This window comes from Suncus etruscus, chromosome 6, assembly GCF_024139225.1.
Source record: "Suncus etruscus isolate mSunEtr1 chromosome 6, mSunEtr1.pri.cur, whole genome shotgun sequence".
Lineage (NCBI taxonomy): Eukaryota > Metazoa > Chordata > Mammalia > Eulipotyphla > Soricidae > Suncus > Suncus etruscus.
In genome coordinates, this window is record NC_064853.1 from 66,861,581 (window position 1) to 66,885,233 (window position 23,653).

Sequence of the window (23,653 nt, forward strand, 5' to 3'; positions counted from 1 at the left end):
ATCCATCAATGCCTCATCCTAGTACTGAGGGGGATTCACCCAGGGAAATGGGGCACCGGGTTTAAAACCTGCTGGGGGTTTGCTGTTATTACCTCTCAGCCATGAAGAATAAATTGTGAACCCGCTGTAATAAGCTGGTGCAGGACTTCCCAGCGCCCGCTCACCTCCCAGCAGCAGCTGGCATCAGGAAAGCATACTGCAGAAGGTGTGCCCTGGGTACACAGGGTAATGCCCAAGGAAGGCTAGAGAAGCGCTTTCTCTAGCAGAGGAAGCAGAGGCCAAGCCTAGATTTCGAGAATGCACAGAACAGACAGAACCTACGAAAAAAAATCAACCGCAGCCTCAAGAAAGATACAATCAGGCAGGGATGGAAGCAGCAAGTGCTGTGACCACTGGCTGACGGACCCAGAGCTCACTCGAAGGGAGGTCTGAAGGCCTCATTCCTTGGTCTTTCTTCCTGTGGAGAGACCCTCAGTGGCGGAGGTCATGCCGGGGTCAGTGGTGCTCGTGGCTCTGTCCTGCTATAGAGTAAGCAACCTTCCCGTTCTGAGTCTGCACTCTCTACCCGCAACTCAAGGCAGCAGAAATAAAGAGAAGTTGCTATGACAATTCTCATCACCTCTTCTCTTTGCCCACACCCAGGTGATCCTTGGAAGTGAGCCCAAGCGTGCCTCCTTATAGTGTGTGCCGCATGTGCGGCAGATCAATAGGGAATACTGGAGGACCATGAAAGCAACGGTGATTTGAATGTCCAGAATTGCTCTATGAATTTGGGGTTTGGGTTTTGCCTTATGTTAATAGGGATGTGGGGTGCCTCTTTTTGCTCACTGGTATAAAGACAAACTCAGGAGTCATCAAGTTTCCCAGCAAGCCAAATTATGAACTATCCCTACTCTAGGGTATGTGAATCTTTGATCCAGCTGCATGGGATGTGAGTCCCTTTAATGAGCTCCAGTACCTCGTAATGGTGCCAACATGACTGATTAAGAGATGTGAAGAACTATCTTGATTCTCTTTCCTGCTTCCAAATTTACCCGTAGCTGTCACAGCCAAGGCTCACGGCTGCTGTCAGAACCTTCTCACCAGGCACAATTCTACTTTAAGACTTTATAATTTTCTTACTTGAGATGCTTTGAAATATGTAAAATGTCAAGTAATAATAATTGCCAGGATTTTGGGGGGGGGAGAAAATAGTCAATGCATATTTTAGTATCTAAATAATACTTTGGTCAGAATTTTTTAAAAATCCAAACTTGATTTTTCTTTCCAGCCATTAAGTGAGCAATTATTTGTATAGATGAGCCACTGCTTCTGTGCTTAAAAGTAAGTTCCTCGAGGGCTGGAGAGATAGCATGGAGGTAAAGCATTTGCCTTGCATGCAGAAGGTCGGTGGTTAGAATCCCGGCATCCCATATGGTTCACTGAGCCTGCCAGGAGCAACTTCTTAGCATAGAGCCAGGAGTAACCTCTGAGCAGAGCCGGGTGTGACCCCAAAACAAAACAAAACAAAACAAAACAAAACAAAAAGTAAGTTCCTCAGAGTCTGAAGAAATAGTGCAGTGGATAGGGCACTTGCCTGATTCATTCAGGCTCTATCACTGGCACCACATATAGTCCTTTGAGCCCAGCTAGTGATCCCTGAGCATCACCAGGTATTCTCTCTGCCTCATAAGCTGCTCAAAGTTTTCATGATTGATTCCCTTAAGTGAAAAGGAATCCAAGAGTGCCCTTGACCCTCAAAACATAAGGACCCACCTCTCACAGCCACAGCTTCAAAACCACTGAGTTTTGGTTGCTGGGGAGAAGCATGGTAGCAGTTTTCTTTGCTCCGAGACATGGATGATGAAGCTCCCTGAACTAGCCCAAACTAGGAACTGCTTCTCCACTAAAACTAACCTCACTTTGCAGGGCTGAGCAGAAGCATTCTGAGGTCTGCTCTACCTAGAAGTCAGGCTTCTTCTATTTCGAAGCCGACTTAGAAGACTACTTCTGCTTCTCCTATGTAGCTGCTATTTGGGGCTGGGAGACAGTCCAGGAATTAGGAGATATGCCTTATAGACCCTGGCTTGATCTCTGACACTGCAGCCTTCAGCCTGAACACTGCTGGCATAGACTTGGTGGTCTCTCAGCACCGCTGAAGTGTCCCTGGTGGTCCTCAGCACTACCATCTAACCAGTCAGCACACTGTAGTCCCCATGGTACTATTGAGAATCCCTCCAGAGAAGGGGACATTTGCTGATACCATCCAAGAGAAGTGAGCAAAGCCATTGGACACTGTACCCTCAACTTTACATCCTTGTCATCCAGAACAGACCCTGGGTTTGGACATTCAGTACCCTCAGCTACCTATATGCTGATATCTGTGTGCTATGGGGCACTGGAACCACTCTTGATGGGGCTTATTCTGCCATTTTCTAGGAAGAAATAGACCTAATTTAGGTGCAGAATGCCACAGACTTGGACACCAATGTGGAATCACTTCCAAGTGTGACACTGACATTTGGAGACAGTAGGGGACCACAGCAGAGACATTTCTTATCAAAGAAAGAAACATAACTAAGAAATAAATTGATAAGAAATTGATATAAGGGGCCGGGAAGGTGGCACTAGAGGTAAGATGTCTGCCTTGCAAGCGCTAGCATAGGACGGACAGCTGTTCAATCCCCCGGCGTCCCATATGGTCCCCCCAAGCCAGGGGCGATTTCTGAGCGCATAGCCAGGAGTAATCCCTGAGTGTCAAACGGGTGTGGCCCAAAAACAAAAAAAAATTGATATAAAAGAAATCCCCTAAAATGAAACTTCTGTTCAAGCAGAATATTGAGGAGCACATGATGGAGACAGCACAGAGGCTGCCCCAAACCCCACAGATTTTCATTTGGAAATGGCACAGCCCCTAGCCCACCCTGCAGAATGGAGCAGAGAAGTATAGGGCAACAGTACTTGGGAGGCAGGATGGTGAAGGGGGTCCCTTAAAGGCAGTGCAGCCTCAACACCAGCCTTGGTGTTTGGCCAGGTGGGGGACAGCTCTGTGCCTATCTCCCAGGAGAACAGGAAGCCAATGGTCATGTTATCATGCACACCAGAAAGAAAATGACCCCATAAGGCTGCAGCACATTCTTCTTTAGCAATCAAGGATTTCTTATTTGGGTGCTACACCTAGTGATGCTCAGGGGCTACTCCTGGCTATGCACTCAGGAATTACTCCTGGCAGTGCTCAGGAGATCATATGCTATGTTGGGTATCAAACCCAGGTCAGCTGTGTGCCAGGCAAGCGAGCTAAGCTATATTTCCACTGTGCTGTATTTCCAGTCCCCCTTCGAGCCCTGACTAGTTCTTAATTTCAGCAGGAGTGTCATTTTCTTAGTGATTCTGCTATCCTGATAGTCATTTGACTGGTGGCCCAGAAAAACCACTGACACTGGTATCCAGGGCACCTGCTCTCATGCCCAAAATGCCAGGGGAGCACCTGGAATTCTACATGCAGCTTCAGCCAGTCTCAGAACTGAGACCCTACTTATGGGGGAGTTTCAGTATCTAAAATGACTCTTCAAATGGTCTTGTGGCTCAGAGCATCAATTCAAGTTTCCTTGTGGGGAAAGTCTACCTGCTCAGCTACAACTTGCTGCTGGGGAGCTGCACAGGGCAAAGGGCACAGCGGGGACGTTAAAGAGGACATATTTCTCCTTCAGGCTCTGTTTGCTTTTCTCTTTTCGTTTTTGGGCTACACCTGGTGGTGCAGGGCTTGAGGGAATGGGGTGCCGGGGACAGAGCATGGGTTGATCATATGTATGGCTCCTCCCTGCCAGTCTATTTTTCTGTCTCTCTTCCAGCTTTCTAAGTGGATGGCTCTGTATTGTGGCATCTCTACACTGCCAGTTTTCTCTCTTGTTTCTCCTCACCTCTGCATAAATCCCAGTGCATTCATAGTAGTCTCTGGAGGGGAGGCCGAGTCGAGGCTGATCAATCTGAAAATAAGCAAAACAAAGTGGAGAGTGGCACGGGTGCACTCGGTCAATGGCAAGGGCTCTGAGGGCCAGGCAGACAGGGACACAGCCAGAGGTGGCCCCTGCTACCCAGGGTTCAGAGGAGAAGTCAGACCACCTAGAAGCCTGGCCAAGATGCTAGGGTAAAACAGATGTGGACACAGATGAGGAGAGGGAAGCATGAGGGAAGAGGGAGAGGGAAGATGAGGGAGGAAGTGTGGCTCTGAGGAAGTGGCATGTTTCCTATTCACTGCAGACTTCAGCAGCCCCTCCCAGGGCTTGGGGGATGGATTTGACTCCTCTGGCAGAGGCTCCTCCCAGGTGGTGCCAGGGGCCTCCATGACTGCATTTGGCTGTGCCAGGACAAACTGGGGTTGGCTGCGTGCAAGGCCAGCACTAGCATCCTCTGCTTTCCCTCTGATTTCTTGGTCTAGATGTCGTCTTTGGTTTGTTTTTAGACCACACCTGGCAGTGCTCAGGGCTCACTCCTAGCTCTGAGCTCAAAGATCATTCCAGGAAAGCTCAGGGGATCATATGGGATGCTGAGGATTGAACCCAGGTTGACCACATGCAAAGTGAGTGTCCTCCTTATTGTGCTATAGCTCGAGACATGATGGGACATTCTGGCTGCACTTAAGTCTGAATCAATCCTGTGGGGGACATGCACCCCATTATTCTCTCAAAATCATTTTGCATTGATTCAAAGGATAGCTCATCTTTCATCAGGTAGTGGGAAATACTCTCCTATCCCCAACCCTGGCTGGAGTGAGAAGCCCTGAGTAACTTTCCAGCTAGTGCAAATCTTGCGTAATACGTTCTTGAGACCACCTGCCCTGGTTGGGGAATGAGGGGCTCTGACTCTGAGTCTCTGGAGCAGCTGAGCTGAGAAAGAAGTATCATTGACACCCAGATCTGAACCCTCAGGCTAGTGCATAGCACAGCCCGGGGCAACACTGCATGGAGACAGGGGCTACTGTGCTATGACAGGAGCAGCAGTGGCCTGGCCATGAAGAGAAGCTGGAGGTGAGGCTGGCCTTGGGACCTTGTTTGTCCTCCTCATCTTTCTGGGAGATGGTGCTGGATGTGCCAGTCCATGTGGAGGGCTGTTGGTAACTAATAAAAGTGATCATAAGAAGGTGGACAGCTAGCAGGTGGCTGACCTGGGTTCCAGGTTGAGCTCCACATAGGGCTCCCCAAACCTCGCTAGGAGAGATCCCTGAGCACTATGGGGTGCGTCATTCCCCAAGGATACTCAGTAGTTGTGGGGTGCAGTATTTGCTTGTGGGGTGCAGTATTAGCCCTCCTGGTTTTTTACCAGGGCTCAGTGAAAGCTCTGCTAATGCCCGAGCCTTTATCAGCACACGTTCCCCAGTACGGTCTAACAATTCTTTTTTTTTTTTTTTTTTTTTGCGGTCTAACAATTCTAAAAGAATGCTGCACCCCCCCCCCCTTTCCCAGCTCCCTCAGCTTCATGAGCACAAGAGTAGAGTCTACAGTGAATTCCTGCATCCTGGAGAGCAGAGGGGGAGTTCCCCATGAGGTCTGTAATGAAAGAGTGCTGTCTGGTCCACATCACAGGAAGAGAGTGCCATGAGGGCCAGCACCAGCCCTCCCAGTCCATGCACCCGTGTGTGAAACAGAGAGACCTTTTCAGTGGCTCAGGCACACGTACATGGATTATGTGGCTTGTGGAGTTCTTATCATCGGTGCCAACAAAGAAATTAATCAGGACTTTCTTTCCGTACTTAGAGTTCAGGTGGGCCATGGACTTCTCTGCTGTCCAGGAAGAACCTGTAAGTAGAGGGAAGGGGGTTGAGAACTGCAGCACCTACCCCCATTCCCAGGGATAAGGTAGGGGATGTGAGGGGAGATGGTAGAACACTTCCCAGAGAAGACCACAGACTGCCAGCAGGTCTGTAGCCAGATATATGCAGGTTCTGCACCTCCATCAGGGAAATGCAGTTGGTACAGCAGTGGGGACTGGCTCACATACACAGGCCAACAACAGTGCTGGTGAGGATGAGGAATGTGGAAAAAAAGGAACCAGCAATCACTGCTGGAGAATATTGCCAGCTCCAGCCTTTGTGCAAACAATGTGGAATTTCTGGAGAATAAAACAAATAAACTAGGAACTATCTTTTTTGAGCTGGCACACCTGGTGACACTCAGGGGTTACTCCTGGCTATTCATTTAGAAATACTCCTGGCTCTAGGATGGGATACCAGGGATCAAACTCAGGTCCGCCCTGGATTGCCATGTGCAAGGCAAACGCCCTACCACTGTGATATCACTTCGGCCCCCAGGAACTGTCTTCTGTTGGATCCAGAAATTAATGCTACTTCTTGGCATCTGCCCCAAAGGTCCAAAAACACTACTTGGAAAAGACATTTGCACTCTGATGTTCACTGCACCACTATTCACAATAGCCAGAATCTGGAAACAACCCAAATGCCTGAGAACAGGTAAGTGGGTCAAGAAATTGGTACATCTACATAAAAAATTGGTACATTTGGCTGTAAGAAAAGATAAAATATTGCAATCTGCTGCTATGTGGATGGATCTAGAGAAGGTCCTGCTAAGTGATGACTCAGGGGGAGCAGGACAGATGCACAGTGATCTCTCAGATGTGGGATAGAAAGAATCACAGTAAGGGAGGAGCAAACATCCAAGGACAACAAAACTGGAGATGTGAACTTGCAGCAGAACTGAGCTGACCCTCGGGAAGGTGGAGAGTCTTTGGACAGTGGTGAAGGAAAGTAAACTGATTGGTGGAAGGTTTGCTGTTGGAACAGTGTGAATAGAACTGTAGGTTGCAGGGTCTCCACAAAAAAAAAAAGTGGATGGGGAGGGCCAGGCCTTACCATAGTTTTCCTCCCACATCTCTGTTGCCACAGGCCAATCGTAAATATCGGGTAAGAGTTTCAGCAGAGGGTCCCCACCTCTGCCTTCGATGACAGCTTTTGGAAACAACAAAAACAAGCTGGTTATGAAGCCTGAGCAGCTGCCCCAACCCAGTTTATAGGAGATGCATGGACTGGGCATTTCTGCCAGTGGGCAGGCACTCACATTCGTTCACGCATGAGTAGTACAGACTCTTGGCTTTACGCACAGCTTCAATGTCTCCTGTTTTATGCTCCTGAAGCACATCTGAAACAGTATAGTCAATGTGCCATAAAGGGAAGGCTCAACGTAGTTGCTAAGCACATTTCAGCGTTGGCAGGGTTGCATCTGCCCAATGCCCCCATATTTGAGTTCCCCGATGTTGTTTAGGCTGCATCCTGGGCATCACTAAATTCTGGGAATTGTGGTCAGGGGCTGTGTGGTCCCTGAAGCTACTTGGGCTTGTAGTGGAGATGAAATGGGATCATTACAGGAGGAGTCTAGGGTCTGGTTGGAGAAGGAGGGCTCTGTGTGCAAGGGCTGAGACTCTGGATGAATGTGCCATCTTGTCCACTTGCTGGCAAAATGCTCTATCCATTGAGAAACTTTCAGAAAAGCATGGAGCTTGGGGGACCGTCTGTCCCATGTCTCCTTCCCCAGGGGCACCCAGGAAAGGTCCCTGCAACAGCTCGATTTGTATCCTCCATGCCCCTGTCAGAACTCCTGGTGACAACACCCACCTCCCCTCTCCCTGTTTTGTTTCCTGGAGGTACCCTCCGACTTCTGTGCTCATTCCCACCCACCTTTCAGGACCACCTCGAGCTCGTCCCTTAAGATGTCGAAGTTGCTATAGCGGGAGCTGGTCTCGGGAATGACGTTGCGTTTCATCCAGCCCCCGCAGGCAAATTGGTAGAAGTTGGTGCAGGGTTCAGCCGCAGTGTCCATATTCTGGATAAGCCTCGCAGCTGCAGGGACAGACAGAGATAGATGGGGACATGGGGTGTGGGCTGGGGAGGACTGTGACTGAAAGATGGACTGTTGCTCCAAGTCACTTACTGCCACACACTGATTGGCTCAGTTGTGTGTGGGGGAACTCAGGGCTCACCCACTAAAACACTTGGTAGGTGTAATTTTTATTTTGGGGGGCTCCCAAGCAGGAGGTCCAGGAGCTCTTGGTCAACAGGGAGGGAGGTTCAATGCAATGGTCCAAGGGTGTGGGCTGCTGGGACCCTGAGATATTGGGCACCACCTAGTGATTCTTGAGAGACCACACAATGCCAGGAATGGACCTGGCTTGGGCACCTGCAAGGCATGAGTTCTAATGGCTGCATCCTCTCCCAGCTCCCTGTGGATTTCATTCCTAAAAGGATTGAGTCCCCTTTTGGCAGCACCTTCTTTGCCTTCCCTCTACTCTCCCCTGCCTTCTCCTGTCTTCTCCCTTCCTCTCTTTCCTTTACACTGTCCCTTCCCCTCCTCTCCCCAGCCCTCTGTCCTCCCTTCTCTGCCCCTACCCTCCTCTTCTTGGTTCCTGTCTGTTGATGTATGGTAGTTGATGTGAACATGCCTTTTGGATAACCCCACTGAATGACAGTTGAACCTGGACACGCCCCTGAATGCTAAACCTGTCCCCTCCCTTCCTCTCCTCAGCCTTCTCCCCTCCCTTCTTCTCTCTCTTATCCCCTCGTCTCCCATCTTCTCTCCTTCCCATCTTGTCAAGGGAACAGCTGGGTCACAGAGCCACTGGGCAGAGAACCGGGGACAGGAGGCAACAAGAGAGACGGCTATCCTGGGACCCTGGGCTGCCTCAGTGCTGCCGAATCCACTGAACTACACCCTGGGCCCTCTAAGCAGTGCTGGGGGTGGGGTGTGAGCTACTCTTGGCTGTGCCAGCTGGGCAATAACTGAGCTATGTGAAGTATGGCTTCTGGGTGGGAGACCTTGAGTGGGTGCTGGCGTCAGTCAGCTAATTTCCCTGGGCCACGCAGGGAGAGGCTTGGGCTGGTGAGCCTGCAAGGAGGTACTGTTTCTGAAAGTATCTCAGGTGTCACCTCTGCAGGTGACAGGAAAAGAGAAACTGAGGCAAGTTTCATACCACGATGGGTCAGATAGATATTCTGAAAGATTCCAGCCCTCACTCCTGGGTAGGTTCTGGCCAAACTCAGCACCTGCCCCATGTGAGCCAGAGAAAGGACTGGGACAAACAATGCTGCCACATTGGCTTTCCTCCTGATCCATACTGAGCTGAAACTTTTCTCCTGGAGAAGCTGGAACCACCCTGTGCAGCTGATATAAGAACCTCCATCCCTCAGCTCAGACAGGATGCGGTGAGTTCTGAGCTTTCATGGACACCTCTGAGAGTCTGACCCTTGTCCTAATGCCTGATGTCACCCAGTCAGGTTGCAGCCTGCCAGATGGGGTTAATGCCAGCTGAAAGCAAAGGTGAGGGGCTGCTCAGGGCTGAGCTGCAGCCAGTGCTGAAGCCCAGAAGGTTTCGCAGGTCCAGCTAAAGGGGATGAGGCGAAAGGTCCCAGCCCCTAGCAGTGCCTCTGGGGGAAACTTTTTCCAGAACTGGGAAATGAGCCAGAGAGAGGCCCCAGGAGGGAATGTGCACAGGAGGCAGCAGATAGGCTGCCTGGGGGAGAGGGGGGCCTGGGGGAGATTGAGCCATAGTCACAGAGCTGGGGGAGGTGTCAGAGAGCTGGGGTGTCAAAGATCTGGGGGTCACAAAAAGGGGGTCACAGAAATGGGGGTAACAGAGATGTGGTCACAGAGCTGGAGGCTACAGAGCTGGGTGTCAAAGAGATGGGGGTCACAAAGCTGGAGGTCACAGAGATGGAAAGTCACATACTGAGGAGTCACAGAGCTGGGGTCACAGAGATGTGGTAACAGAGCTGGGGATCATAGAGCTGGGGTGTCAAAAAACTGGGGGTCACAGAGATGGGGTCACAAAGCTGGGGTCACAGAGCTGGGTGAGGCCTGAACATAGAGCCAGGGATGAGCCTCAAGCATAGGCAGAAGTGAGCCCTGATCACAGAACCTGGAGTGAGCCCTGAGCACAGAGTCAGGAGTGAACCTGAGCACAGAGGCAGAAGTGAGTCCTAAAAAAAAAAGAAGTGAGTCCTGAACACAGATCCAGGAATGAGCCCTGAGTACAGGGCTCGGAAACTGTCCTGAATACATTGCCAGAAATGAGTCCTCAAATACATTGCCAGAAATGAGTCCTCAACAGCACCATCAGATGCGGCCTTGATTCCAACTGACCCGCCAGAAGCGTGAAGCCATACCAGAATCTCATGCATCTGCAGAGTGAATCTTTGCTAGAGCCCACCTCCTAGCTGCCCTATCAGGTGCTGGACTTTACAGGTGTGCATGATGTGGCCATCCCTTGAGGCCTCCCACCTGCTCACTGGCAGCTTGGGCCCTGCCAACACCTCTGCTCCTCTTCTGGGCAACTCCATCTCAACCCTGGAGTAGTCCAGCTCCCTTCCCAGCTTGGGTGTGTGGCTCCCTTTGAAAATGGGGTCCTGGCCCCAGGGGAGCTGTGTTCTCCAGAACCCCTTACCCACAGCACATGTCTGAACCACCAGGCCACTTTGTCCTGTGTCGTGAAATCCACACAGACTACTCTGTCCACCCACATATACTACATGCTGCAGTGTTCATGGTTCCCAGGGTATTCAAGATCACTTACCAAATGAGATGTTCCTAGCACCAGAGCAGAGAAGGGGAGGACAGGACTGAAGCAGGGGTACTAAGGGCCTTGGGGTATTCTTGTGATGTAGCTTCAAATCAAAGAAGTGCCTTGATCTCCAGGAATCATGAAACATTCCAAATTCAACCAGTTCTCAGGGCAGGATTCTTGCTTTCCACCCTGGGGTGGCCCAAGAGTCTGGCTGTGATACACACATGGTCCCTGTGACCTCACCTGACTCTTCTCACCCAGGCCTGCAAATGGGGCCTCTCAATCTATTACTGTCATCACCAATTCACAGGTAAACCCCTCCCCATCCCTTTCAGCAGCTTCACAGCAACTCAGTTGCCTTCCTGGGCTGAAATCTGGGAACAAGATGAAGATGCTATATCTGAGCATCTCATAAGGATGTGACCAGAGTTGAGCACTGCGCGGGGATGACTCAGACTCTACTGGGAACTCGCATGTAAGCAAGAGGGCAGAAACAAAAGCAAGGGATTCTGGGGGCAGACACTGACTCAGGGGGACTTCGGAGGAGGGTGTGGTTGGATCTTAACCACCTTAGTGAACCTCATATATGAACCCCACATTTGTCCCCAGACTTTACATGAGTTTATGTCTCACTGTGTGAGTGCAGCCAATCCAATGTGTGTCTTAAAAGGTGTAGCCAAGCTTTCTGTTGACTGTGCTCTGAAAAGTTGGACCCTGTTCTTCCTTGTGCCTGGCCATTCATGGGATACAGTTATCCCAAGGCAGATCACAGGTCCCAATGTTGAGAACATACTATCATAGCACTGATGTCCCTAAAAGTGGCCACACTGGGGGTTGGCCAGAACTTAGAGTTGGCAATGTCTTCCCTGTAGGATCCCAGCTGGTTCCAGGGCACGTTTGTTCCCCCACTCCTGGATAGTTCCAGTGCCAATCAGATTGCTAGGCCCAGCATTGGCTTCTGGGACCTTTTACTCCCTAGACCCCTGAGCACATTTGGGAGGTCCCCAAGTAAGCTATTAGTTCCCAAGTTGTTCCATGTACCTCCTTTTATGACCTGCCAGTGGAGTGTGAGGACCCCTGGTTGGTGTAGGGGATTTAAAGTTCCCCTTTTGATCCATTCCCTGTAAATACTGAATCCAAGGGCTGCCTCTCACTAGAATCTGGCCCCCTATCCATGGGGGAAGATGAGTAGGCTCCCTCTCCATGGGACCCCTACTAAGTGGGAGCCCCCAGCCAGGTCTACCCACACTGTGTGAACAAGTAAGTCTGAGCCATAGGAAGGACATGCGTCCAGGGTCTGCTCACACTGACCCTTCTCTGCTATTCACATTTGACCTGGAAGGACTAGGAGGAAAAGGCCAGTGTCAGGTGAGCATCTGGTCTCAATAAGGACTCTGGCTCTGGAGGGTCCAGTCACCCATGATAGCCAAACAAGCATCATTGCTCAGAACAGGGAGATGCCTAGCCAGATTCACCTGCCAGTGGGAATGAGCCATCAGGGATGGGCCATGGGGGATGGGCCCTGACAGGGCTGCCCACTGTGCAAATAGCTGGTTTCTGGGTCTCAGTGGTGCTCACCTGCCCTGGTCTGGACTCACGTTCAGCTCAGAGAGAGCCATGCTGCCAGCTCTGTCTCCAGGATCTCCTGGGCTGTGGGGGTGGTCTTGAGGGCACTGACCATGGGTGCTCCCCAGAAACTGTTCTGGGGTATCTGAACAGAGGGACATGAACCTACCACAGGACCTGAGCTCCAGCATATCCTGGCTGGCAGTGCTCAGGGACCCTGTGATGCTGGGGAGTGACCCATGGGTGGGACACATGCAAGGCAGACCCTAATCACTATGCTTTCTCTTCAGCTCTTTATGGTTCTTGAGGTCAGTGTCCAGAAGGGCCACGTAGTATGTCTGACCTTATCCTGCTACCGTGGCACATGGCCACAACATTCTGACCTCTGCTCTTTCTACCCTGCCCTCCTATTCTGGCTCCTGGGGATTTATTCAGAAGGGCCTCCCCATCCAGGTACCCTGACTCATCACACGAGCAGAGTCCCCTTCTCAAGGAGGTGACATAGTCACAGCACTGAGAGTGAGTCATTCTGTGGGCTTGAACCCCAGTTCTGGAGGGCCCCAAGGCAGAAACCATACCCATGCCTCAGTGTCTGGGGACCTTGGGGAGAAGTGATGATGAGATGAGATCTTAAGGTGTATGTATGGGAAGGATACCCACAGTGGTTATTGCAACCTCTCCACTTAGTAAGCTACTGTTCCAAGATTTCCCACCAATCCCCCACCCCCACCCCCAGAAACATGGGAGGTGCCTGCCTGCTTCAGCCCATCCAGATATTCCTGGATTGGGAACATGTAAACTATGACCAGAGTGCAGAGCATGCAGAGGAGGCAGCACCAGGCCTCCTGCAAATGGCCTCACATGTACGTGAGGGTGTGAGTTCCAAGATCCTTCTCCTTACCTGACTTGATGCAGTCTGAGGATTTGCAAATGCCATCTGGAAAGAGAAAGGGGAAGCATCAATATTTGCAATATTCTACCTTTGTTTGCTCTTTTGCTTTCTAAAAATTTGAAACCAAGAGCTAAATTCTGACTGTTGTACAACATTGTTAGTGATTGTTAAAGGTAATAGAGCACATGAGAAGTCATTCTGAGTGCTAAGGTTTTCTTGATCAAGAAAAATGTAAATTTTTAGGTGGGGGAGGGCACACCTGGTGGTGCTTAGGGATCTCTCCTAGAGGGATTCAAGGGGCCATATGGGGGGCCAGGAACTGAACCCAGATCAGCCTCATGCAAGACAAAAGCATTGGCCCTGTGTTGTTGCTCAGTCCACATGCATTTTTTTTTCATATCTTCTCTCCCTACAGAGCCAAAGATTAGAACTATCCAGTTATTTCAGATGGGAAAGTCCATCTATGAAAGAATCAGACTTTACTAATAGTTAAGATTGGTTTTCAGATTCTGGGGAGCCCCTGAGAGCTTTAGAAACATCTTGAAGGACTGAAGAGGCAATAGACCTCCTCAGAGACCCCATCCTGATGCCAATGAGGCTCGAGCATGGGCAGAGGGCATTGTTCCGCCATATAACAGCTGCCCTCCCCAGGCCATCCTTGAGCTGAGGGTTGTCGGTTGGACACTCACCATCATAGGTGGCGTAGAGGGCGATCATAGTGATGGCGATGATGCTCAGCAGCAGGACCAGCACCGTGAGGCTGATCTCCAGAGGTGTCCAGCGCTGTGTCCGCGGCTTGGGCGGGCTCATATCTGTGATATCCATCTGGCTCTCTGACCTGCCCATTACCTAGGGTCTGCCAGAGAGAGGAGAGAAGAGCCGAGTTTGAATCCATCCAGGTGATGCTAAGAGGAAGCACCGCAGCCTCCTGCCTGCTCCCTGTGGCCGAGCAAAACAAGAGGCCAACGTACATTGTTGGTGCAAAATCAATGCACTCTTCGTAAAGGTGGGAAATTTAATTCTGAAGATGGATGCCCTGGATGGGTCCTGGTCACCAGAGAGCGTCTGCAGATCCAGCCAGGCACAATCAAACCAGGATACACAGTGAAAGAATCTCCTGGATCTCTCAGGCAGAGCTTAATGTCACTGCTACCTGCACAGGCCTTAAGTCCACTTTCCACTCACTGCTGAACTTTGCACAGTGCCAAAGGCACGGCCTCTATCTTACTCCAGTGCTTTCCTCTATACCATAAGAAATTAACAGATACTTCCAGGCTGTGACTAAGCAATAATGCCTATAACCAAGGAACAAACACCTGCAATCTATTTGTAAGTCCAAAAATCACTCTTACTTTCTGCGTCTGACTGCAAGAAACAGGGCCACTGAATAACCTTGGCAACAGGGCCCATCGAGGATGACCCAGGATCAGGGCCCACTTCCTGAATAGCCCCATGAGAATGTCTCCCAACTCCGTTAAGGTCGGCGGAGCTATGACCCAATATCCATTCTTATTATGCAGGAAAGAGAACTGGGCAGCTTCACTCCTAGGCAGAAGGAAAAGTTGTTGGCTTTAGAGCCAGTGGCATCAGACAGTCCTGAGTGACAGGGACTGTCACTCTTCCTGCACCTCACCTTGTGCCTCATTCAGTCATGTTCGGGGTCTCATACTCTCACATAATGGGTTTGTTCTCTCTTTGTGTGTGAGGTGGCTGTCAAAACTCCAATAGTACTACTCAGGGACATGGGTCAAGGGTGGTCAGGGGATAAATGACTGAGGGCACTTGTGGGGATGCTGTAGAGCTCACAGTGGTCTCCCTTGTAAAGAGCCCTCTGTCCCACCAAAAATGCTCTGAGATCTTAATGCAGAAGTAAGGTTGCAAGAGTAAGGAATATAAAAAGTCAAAGATACCCAGGTTCAGTCCCTGGTACCATATATGGTCCCCCAATCACTGCCAGGCATGGCCTCTGAGCACAGAGCCAGGAGATGGCCCTGAGTACTGTCAGGGGTGGTTTTCAAATCAAACTTAACCAAAACAAACTAAGCTTCAATATAATGTCACTTTTTTTTTTAATTGGAGAGCCCCAAATTTTATCAGTCATTCACCCAAATTCAGTGCTTGAGGTTTTTCTGCCTGGCTGTGAGGAAACTGATTAGCTCTAAGAGCTTCTTAAAGAATGGGTGTAGAATAAGCATCACACAGATTGGGTGTGTAATCTGAAAGGGCTGCTCTGAAATGCATCTATAGCTCTTCATTCTGCCTGAATGCACAGAATTCTATGTATGTGTGTTTGGTAGAGATGGAGGCACCAGAGGATGTAGAAGTGAGTGCAGTAGAAGTGGGGTCTGGATTTACAGCAGACACCAAAATGTCATCTTTCAGGGAGCTATTGATCAGTCACAAGTGGCCTTCACAGTTGTGGAGACAAAGGCTTGGACATTATATCTCCTGATTACATGAGACTATAGCTAAGGAAAAATGAGGAACATTTTATCAGGCCACGACAACCTCGTGTTCCCAGTGGAGGGGGCAGTGACCACTTGGGCACTTGGGCTCTGAGTAACCACAGAGCTTGATTGGACTCTGTGCCTGGTTCACGGGAACTGCACTGATCCAGTCCAAGTAGATGGAGACGTGGAGGCGACAAGAAGCAAAGACTAAACAGGGTTTGGTCTTGGACACTGCCCCGAGAAGCAGCAATAAAACATTGGATGTTGAGATGTAAATTTAAAGTTCTTCTGGCTGCTTTGGACACTTGTTCAATTCTCCAGGATATAACGTCTCATCTTGCTCTAGAGAGATCTACCAAGATGGTCTCCACGAAGTTTCCTGTCTATCTGACTCATTTCTCTTTTCAAGGTTCTTTCCTGGAAACTGCAACCACTTTCCTCATTAAAATGCAGGCAGACAACCTCGCATCCTTCGGGGAGATTCTCCTGCGTTCACCCCATATACTGGAAAATGAGGGAGAGGTAGATGAGCTCCTGATGGCTGCACACCTGAGGTGTCAGAAGTCTCTGTGGGAGCTTCAGGCTGAGCTCGAGCTGTCGTCTTTTACCTCAGGTGACTTGTCCTGATGCTGCCTGTCGACTCTCTCTCCATCTTTCTCCTCTTATATACATCTTACAAAACTGCTCTGAACTCTTTGGCTTCTGTAGAACCTTCCCAACAGCACTGGGCAAAAGAGATGATGCAAGTTTAACCTGCCAGGGAACTTGCTCATTCATTCCCAGTTTATTCTGAGTCATTCTGGAAATGAAGCATCCCAACAAACCCCCAGATGCTTGAATAGTCAACTCAAGCCCATTTCAATGACGTTATTAAATGATTCCAGGGTTTGGAGCCACAACTGGCAGTACTCAGGGGTCACTCATGGCTTAGGTGTTCTCCTGTCATTACTGCATTACTGGGACTCAAATCTAGGATTACTGCATGTAAAGCCTGTGCTCTCCAATGCTGATTATAAATCATGGAGTCACTGTCTCCATCAACTTTATTTTGTTTGTTTCTTTGTTAGCTCTTTGGTTTTTAGGTCACACTCAGCAGTGCTCCTGGCTCAGGGGACCATACTCAATGCTGGGGATGGACCTGGATTGACCTCTGCAAGGCAAGCGCCTTTCCATGGTGCCATCACTTGCTCCGGGCCCTCAACCAGTTTAGATGGGAGGAGAGGGACACATATATGCAGTGACAGAAATACGAGAGTTAATCTTCCTAGTCCTGCAAAAATATCAGGCTCTGAGCAAACATATGCTCCTTCATACCTCTCTCCTCACAACTGAAGAAAGTCAGAAAAGGAACTCTTCAGAAGTGAGCAGGAGTCACTGCCAGCCAACCAGAATCCTCAAGCTTGGCGACACCAGGAAAAGTAGGACTATTTGGCTGAAGTTGAGACTCAGTTTCCAAGACTAAATATTGGGAAGATGAAGTCTTAGATGACTGGGGCCCCAAATGAACATGCAAAGGCCTGGCTGCATCCACCCCAAAGCCAAGTCCAAGAGGAGAGGAGTGTGCTGTGCAGGGAGTCTGGACAGCACTGCTGTTCTCCAACCCTCTGCAGCACTCATTGCTACCTTCGTATTTCTTCAAGTCCCTAAGGTCAAATAGCACAATGCATTGTGGAAACTGAGGCACAGTCAGCAGGAGAAACAGGTTTACAGGTGGCAAACCTGGGAGGCAAGAGATAGACAAGAAAAACCAGGACTCCATTCCCAAAGAGGAGAAAAACTGCACTTCCTGGGAGGTGGCACCCCGGATACCAACTGGACTGGCCATTAAAGGGCGCGCAAAGGCCACAGGCAGGAGAGAGAAGTGGCCCTGCGGCCTCCCAGCTGCCTGCCCTGGGCCAAAGAAGAGTGGACTTGGTCCTGTTTTCCCCAGGAGCTGGTGATCTTTGTCTCCCTCTGGAGAGTCCAGCACATTTGAGCAAGTCCTTAGCAAACGGCGGGGCGCGCCTTGGCCCGCAAGGCTCTCCCAGCGCAGGATTCACTCGCAGGGAACTTTGTCCCGGCGGCGCCCCGCGCCCTCGGGCTTTGAGGGGAGTCTCAGCTGCAGGAATTACATAACGGGAAGGAAACCGCGGTTCAAAGCAGCCCGAGGCGCTCGCAGGGAGGGCAGCCCGGGGCTCAGGGAGGCGGGTGGGAGCAGACAAGGTGCGGGAAGCCTGGAAGCAGACCCGGAGGGCGGGCGGGCGGGATGAGCGGCCGGTAGCCACTGGTCCCGCGCTCCTCAACCAGTGTCGCTGACCCCTGCCCCGCTGTTGCCAGGAAATCCGAGGAGCCCCCCGAACCTCGACTCACTGCTGCACTCCTTGTCACCCTCGCTGAGACTGTCCAGGACCCCGTGCACCCCCTTTGCATAGCCCGGATTTCGTGCGCCCCGATAGCCACTGCTCGCTCCAGACCCACATTAGCCCCAGTCTCCCGCTGTTCCGCCGGGACCCCACACTCACCTTGGGACCCTGAGATCGGCCCGACCGGTGGACGCATCCCACCCCCTACCCCTAGAGGCTCCCATTTTCAAATCGACCCGGTGCCGCGGGACTGATCGGTGGAATTGGGAGAAGTTGCCGCCGCCAAACACACGTGTCCGCACCACTGGACGCGGGGCCAGGCCCTCCCCATTGCACCCCAACCGAGCGCGCCCCCTTGGCAGCCTGCGCGTCTCCCCGGAGCCCCCCGGTGCCCCTCGACAGCCCCGCGTGCCCCCAGCGGCCTGTACAGCACCCAAGCCGGACTCCTCGGAATGCGGGGGTGCCCCGGCCGCCTCTCGCCCGCCCGCCCGCCCGCCGCGACTCACCGCGACCGGGGCGTGGATCCCGCGCTGGGACCGGGTTGCTGCCACGTCCAGCCTCGCTCGCCCCCAGCACATCCCGCGGCCCGCGCGCGTCGCCACCCGCTCCCGCCCCCGCCGCAGGACCCGCGGGAGGGGGCGGTGCCGGGTGACTTCAAGGTTCGCCGTGTCTCCCCCACACCCGAGCCGGGGCTCCGTGGGTGTGGGGGCAGAAGAGACCCAGACTCCCTCCCCAGGGCTGGGCCGCCGCGGGATCCCCGCGATCGTGGCTCCCCCCCACCCCAAGATCCAGCACCCCCTTCCCGCCCCACGACGCGCCGGGGCCTGCCTCACCCTCTCCAGGCTTTCGGCCACGCGTCCTCGCCTCGCGCTCTCCGAGCTCCCGGCCCCGCTCATGTCTCCGTCTCTCCTTCCCTCCCGCGCCGCTCCCCGCTTCCCTCCTCCCGAGCACCCTCCGGCGCCCCGCTGCCTGCGCGCGTCTCCTCCCACCTCCGCGGCCTGGGACGTCCACAGGACGGGCAGCCCGCGACCGTGTCTGCTCGGCTACCGGGGGGCTGCGCCCGCGCCCGCGCCATCCCCGCAGCCCGGGCCGGGCCAGGCCGGGCCGCGCCGCGCCGCGCGCAGGTAACTAACGGAGCCCGCGGCAAAAATTGCTCGAAATTACTTCCAGCAGACGCGACTCCAGTGAACCGCCGGCTCTCCGAGCTGAGAAACAGCCCATTTTGTTTTGTTTTGTTTTGTTTTGTTTTTGGCTTTTATTTCTTTTCCTCCCGTGACTTTTAGCTCTATGATTCAATGCCGAGTATTTTAGTAGCTGTAACTTTGATCTCTTTTTCTCTTTCATACAGTCTCTCTCTCTCTCTCTCTCTCTCTCTCTCTCTCTCTCTCTCTCTCTCTCTCTCTCTCTCTCTCTCTCTCTCTCTCTCTCTCTCTCTCTCTCTCTCTCTCTCTCACACACACACACACACACACACACACACACACACTCGGACACAGGTGGGAATGACTCCCTTGGGAACATTCAGCTTTTTTACTGGCCCAAAGTCTCCCTCTGTGCCCACACATTCTTCTTTTTAATAGTAGATAAAGGGGAGTGAAGCAAGAACAAACTGGACCTAGGAAACAGTGACCGAGTACAGCTAAGAGGCGAGAGACGTTTGAGGCGTGAAAACAATCTTTGAACTGGGATCCTATCGGCCCCGTCGTCTCGTCATCGCGACACACTTTGTTCCAGCACATTGCAAGCACCACTTAAAACCCCCAGGAACCCTGAAAAGGGGGGGCAGGATCACTCCCCCAAAGGAGCGTAAGGGAGGAGTTTACGGCAAGTTAACATTCCGCCCTGTCCAGCCTCTGAAATCTGAACTGTAAGCAGATAGCCAGGAGTAACCCCTGAGCGCCACCGGGTGTGGCCCAAAAGCCAAAAACAAAAAACCCAAACAAACAAAATAATTCATGAAACCAAAAGGCAATTAAAGATCTGTGATTGGTGGTGGCTCAGACTCTAAAGGAAACTTAAAGAGTGTCCCAAAAAGGGAATGAAAAACATGGAGGTTTTTTTTTTGGGAATAGAAGAGGGGGAGCAGGTAAGCGGCTAGTAAAAGAGCCTGTCTGGAGGAAACAAGGTCTAAAACTCCTCCTGGCTGCCAGTAATTGGGTGAGGTGAGGGTGCCCCGCAGAGAGTTTGAGGCAGCCTCAGGACTAGCTAACTTCCTAGAGCAATTGTCAGCTAGTTGGTGCTTTGGGAAGCCTTTGGCTGTGTTCATTTGTGATACCATTAAAAACATGGTTTGGGGGACCTGGACAGGGAGCAGTAGCTAAAGCTCCTGCTTTGCAACTATGAGATTTGGATTTGAGTTTGAGCCCTTGTGCCACCACATGTACCAAGCACGCTTCTGCCTAGTGTGACATTCGTTGTGTCAGGCAGATGCACTGTCTGGGATTCTCCAAGGCCAAGCAGTTTTCAGCTATTTGGCCAGGCAGCTGTGAACACAGGAATCAGGGATGTGAGCCTTCTATGCAGCAAACACTGGGGTTAAATTGCTACCTGGTGTTCACCCATCACTGTGGCAGCTGTGCCCACAGAATTCCAGTGGGAGAGAACAGACCTCAGATCACCTTCTCTCATCTGGGGTGTGTGTGTGTGTGTGTGTGTGTGTGTGTGTGTGTGTGTGTGTGTGTGTGTGTGTGTGGTGTGTGTGTGTGTATTTAATTTAGGAAAATTTATTCTCAGGGAATTCAGTATTTTTAAAACATTTCACAGCCTAGTCTTTATTACTTTTCAGCTAAATTGCCAAAATGTTATTTGGGCCTTACATAATTGGCAGTGAATGAACATGAGTTAGAAAAGTCCTTTCATTTTCTTCTTGTGGCACCCAGCGCACATTAAACATTAAATGCATTTCTCTTGATTAACATAATAATGAATTTTGGTGGTGGGAAGGATTGTCTGGGGCAGAATAATCCCACGTTTGCATTTCAACAGGAAATATCAAGGTTGGATTTATAGGCCTGGACTTACCATTTGGATAATTTGAAATTTCAAGAGAGGTTTTATTTTTCGATTTACAGAATATTTTTAAAGAGAAATTATCTTTTGTACAGTGCATGTCTATCATTTAACAGAACACAAAATTTATTTGACAAAATTTGTTTATAATGCCTGTAAATTTAGAGTAGAAAGTAGAAAACAAGGGCAATTTATGAATTGTTTTTTTGGGGGCGGGGTCCTGTCCAGCAGGACTCTGGGGTGCCACCCAATGCTGCAGACCCAAAGCTAAATACTCAGGCATCACGATTCTGGGTGCTATGCCTGGCGGTGCTTTGAAAATCTTAGGTCAAACTTTGGGTGCCTCCACATGCCCAGCAAGTGCTCCAACCCTTTGTCCCATCTCTTTGAATCCCATTAAACATCTTTATTCACTCTCAAGTTTGTGAATGAAAAGTTTGAAGACTATTCAGTCATAAAACATATGTCATAGTTTTAGTTGGATCTTGTAAGACAACAGGAAAAAAGGCTACAGGAAGTAGTTCAGAGGTTTGCTCTTGTTTTTATTTTTAAACAGGAAAAGAGAATGTATATCCTTAGAGTATGGAGCAAAAGAAAAAAATAAGTTATGTACTTTAAGACAGTGATTTTAAGTTGCTAGATTGATGGATTTTTTTTGCAAATCTTAACTCATTCATGCTCCCAGGTATGGGTGAACCACTGGGAAGGCTGGACTAGGAATCATTCCTGAGGGTGATACACATGGTGGAGAGACTCCTGTCCAAGGACCTGAGAGGACCACATAAGGCTGCTCAAAAACTGGGTTCTCAAAAGTTTTTCAAGGTCACCTTGATGTTGTCTAGGGTGGTGGGCTAGGAAGAGGGTGGCCTCTACTTGTGGAGAATAGAGACAGACCCTAGCACTGGCTGTGTGCAGGACAGAGCCTACGACCAGTGCTTGAGAATATGTTTTAAAATGTCCTTTAAATACAGCAGTAAGCTGTCAACAAGAAAGTGAGGAAAAAACAGATATGATCAGTAACCTAGAAGGAGCTAAGTGCTGAGGAGGGCCTGAGGAGGGTACTGAGGTGGGCATGATGAAGAGGGTCTGAGAAAGGTCTGAGGAGGGGCTGAGAGGGCTGAGAAGAGACTGAAGGGGACTGAAGAGAACCCTAAAGAGGTGTTAAGGAAGGAATGGCCTGTTGAGGGGCTGAGGAGGGGCTGTGAAGGGTGAGGGACTGAGGACCTGCTGAGGAAGGGTTAAGTTGCTATAAAGGGGGCTGAGGAGGAGCCAAGCAGGCCGAGAAAGGTCTGAGGAGGATCTGAGTAGAATCTGAGGATCTATAGAGGAGTAACTGAGTGGGTTGAGGAGGAACTGAAGGGGCTGAAGAGGGGCTGAGGGAACTGAGGAGGGACTTAGAGAATTGTCATCAAGGGACGCTCTGGAAAGGAACTGCTTGAGAATGACCTCTGGCCACAAATGACTGCTAGATTGAAGACATGTATTGGTAAGGCAAAGACTGGAGAAACAGCACAGGAAAATCTAAGAGGATATTGACTGTAAGTATGTTTGGGGAAAAATCCACCTAAGATCCTGATGGTGGTGTGGCTTTCGAGGCCACAAACATGGGTCTCTGTTTACTTCTGTTGCAGTCAGGGGCGGTAGTAATGTGACTTCATCTTAGAATGTATTAAGTAAATTGCATGTGATATTATTAGCTTCACCACTAAAGGAACCTACCTAGAATGCATTAAGACTAAATGATTCAAAGTGAAAGAAGCTAGAATTAAATGAAAAGGAAACCTATAAAAAGGTAATCCAATGGCTGAAGAAATGCAATAGCAGGTAAAGTGCTTGCCTTTGTTTGACTGACATGGGTTCAAAATCCAGTATCCTGACCTGGGTTCATTCCCCAGTATCCTACATGATCCCCTGAGCCTGCCAGGAGTGATTTCTGAGCGCAGAACCAGAGTAACCCCTGAGTGCTGCCAGGTGTGGCCCTCAAACCAAAATCCAGTACCATTTATGCTCTTCTGAGTGCTGCCAAGGGTCATTTCTAAACACAGAATCTGAGGATCAATCTGACAAGAAATGTACCCACTGTATTTTCTCTCTGGTCCTACATTGAAGTAGTCCCCAAATTGGAGGTCCAATTTTGAGGGTTTCCCAAGTGGTGCTCAAGGGGACTGGGGTCCTTCAGGTGATCTCAGCCTACTTCCCCAGAAGTTCAGTGCAATTCAGGATATGGTGCTGCTTGACCATATGGTTCGGAGGATTTCTGGGTTACCCCCATTTTTGTTATTTTGGGCCTCTGGGCCATCCTGGATGGAGCCTCCTTGACTGTCCTCAGCAGTGCTCAGGGACCAGTGGCCCAGGGCTAGAGCAGAGGGAGGTCATATCCAAGGCAAGTGCCTGCCTTAACCCCTGTAGCCTTTCTGACTGCTCAACCTACAGGGTCCCAAATCATTTATTGTAAACACTGATTATGTATTGAATCAAAAGCAATGCAGTTCAAAAAGACCTCATTAGAAATAGTGCACGTTAGTACATTAACAGTAATAAACAGAGCAGAGCTTGTGCCCTTTATGAAGTTGTGTGATGAAACACACTTTAGATTTTATAACACATGTACAAGCAACAAAGTCACAATGAAAATTTGAAAACATAGCTGAATGACCATGAAAATCCTGAAGAGCAACAGAAGTAAATGCTGGAAAACATATGCTTTTTTTGTTTGTTTGTTTTTTGGGGAGGTCACACCCAGCAGCGCTCAGGGGCTACTCCTGGCTCTGCGCTCAGAAATCGACCCCTGGCAGGCTCGGGGGAGCATATGGCATGCCGGGATTTGAACCACTGTCCTGCATGCAAGG

The 23,653-nt window shown here is 50.4% G+C and overlaps 1 protein-coding gene across 1 annotated transcript in view; it reads right to left on the reverse strand.

Annotated features, from left to right (window-relative positions):
* The window catches only part of MME (membrane metalloendopeptidase), a 40,752-nt gene extending 23,858 nt beyond the window's left edge, over positions 1 to 16,894 (reverse strand). The window contains exons 1-8 of the mRNA XM_049775226.1: positions 16,768 to 16,894; positions 13,693 to 13,859; positions 13,013 to 13,048; positions 7,667 to 7,828; positions 7,050 to 7,130; positions 6,845 to 6,940; positions 5,656 to 5,774; positions 3,900 to 3,965 (exon numbers count right to left, since the gene is read on the reverse strand). Coding sequence (XP_049631183.1) covers positions 3,900 to 3,965; positions 5,656 to 5,774; positions 6,845 to 6,940; positions 7,050 to 7,130; positions 7,667 to 7,828; positions 13,013 to 13,048; positions 13,693 to 13,849 — 717 coding nt within the window. The 5' untranslated portion in view covers positions 13,850 to 13,859; positions 16,768 to 16,894. The remainder of the gene's footprint in view (positions 1 to 3,899; positions 3,966 to 5,655; positions 5,775 to 6,844; positions 6,941 to 7,049; positions 7,131 to 7,666; positions 7,829 to 13,012; positions 13,049 to 13,692; positions 13,860 to 16,767) is intronic.
* Between the last annotated feature and the right edge of the window lie 6,759 nt (positions 16,895 to 23,653).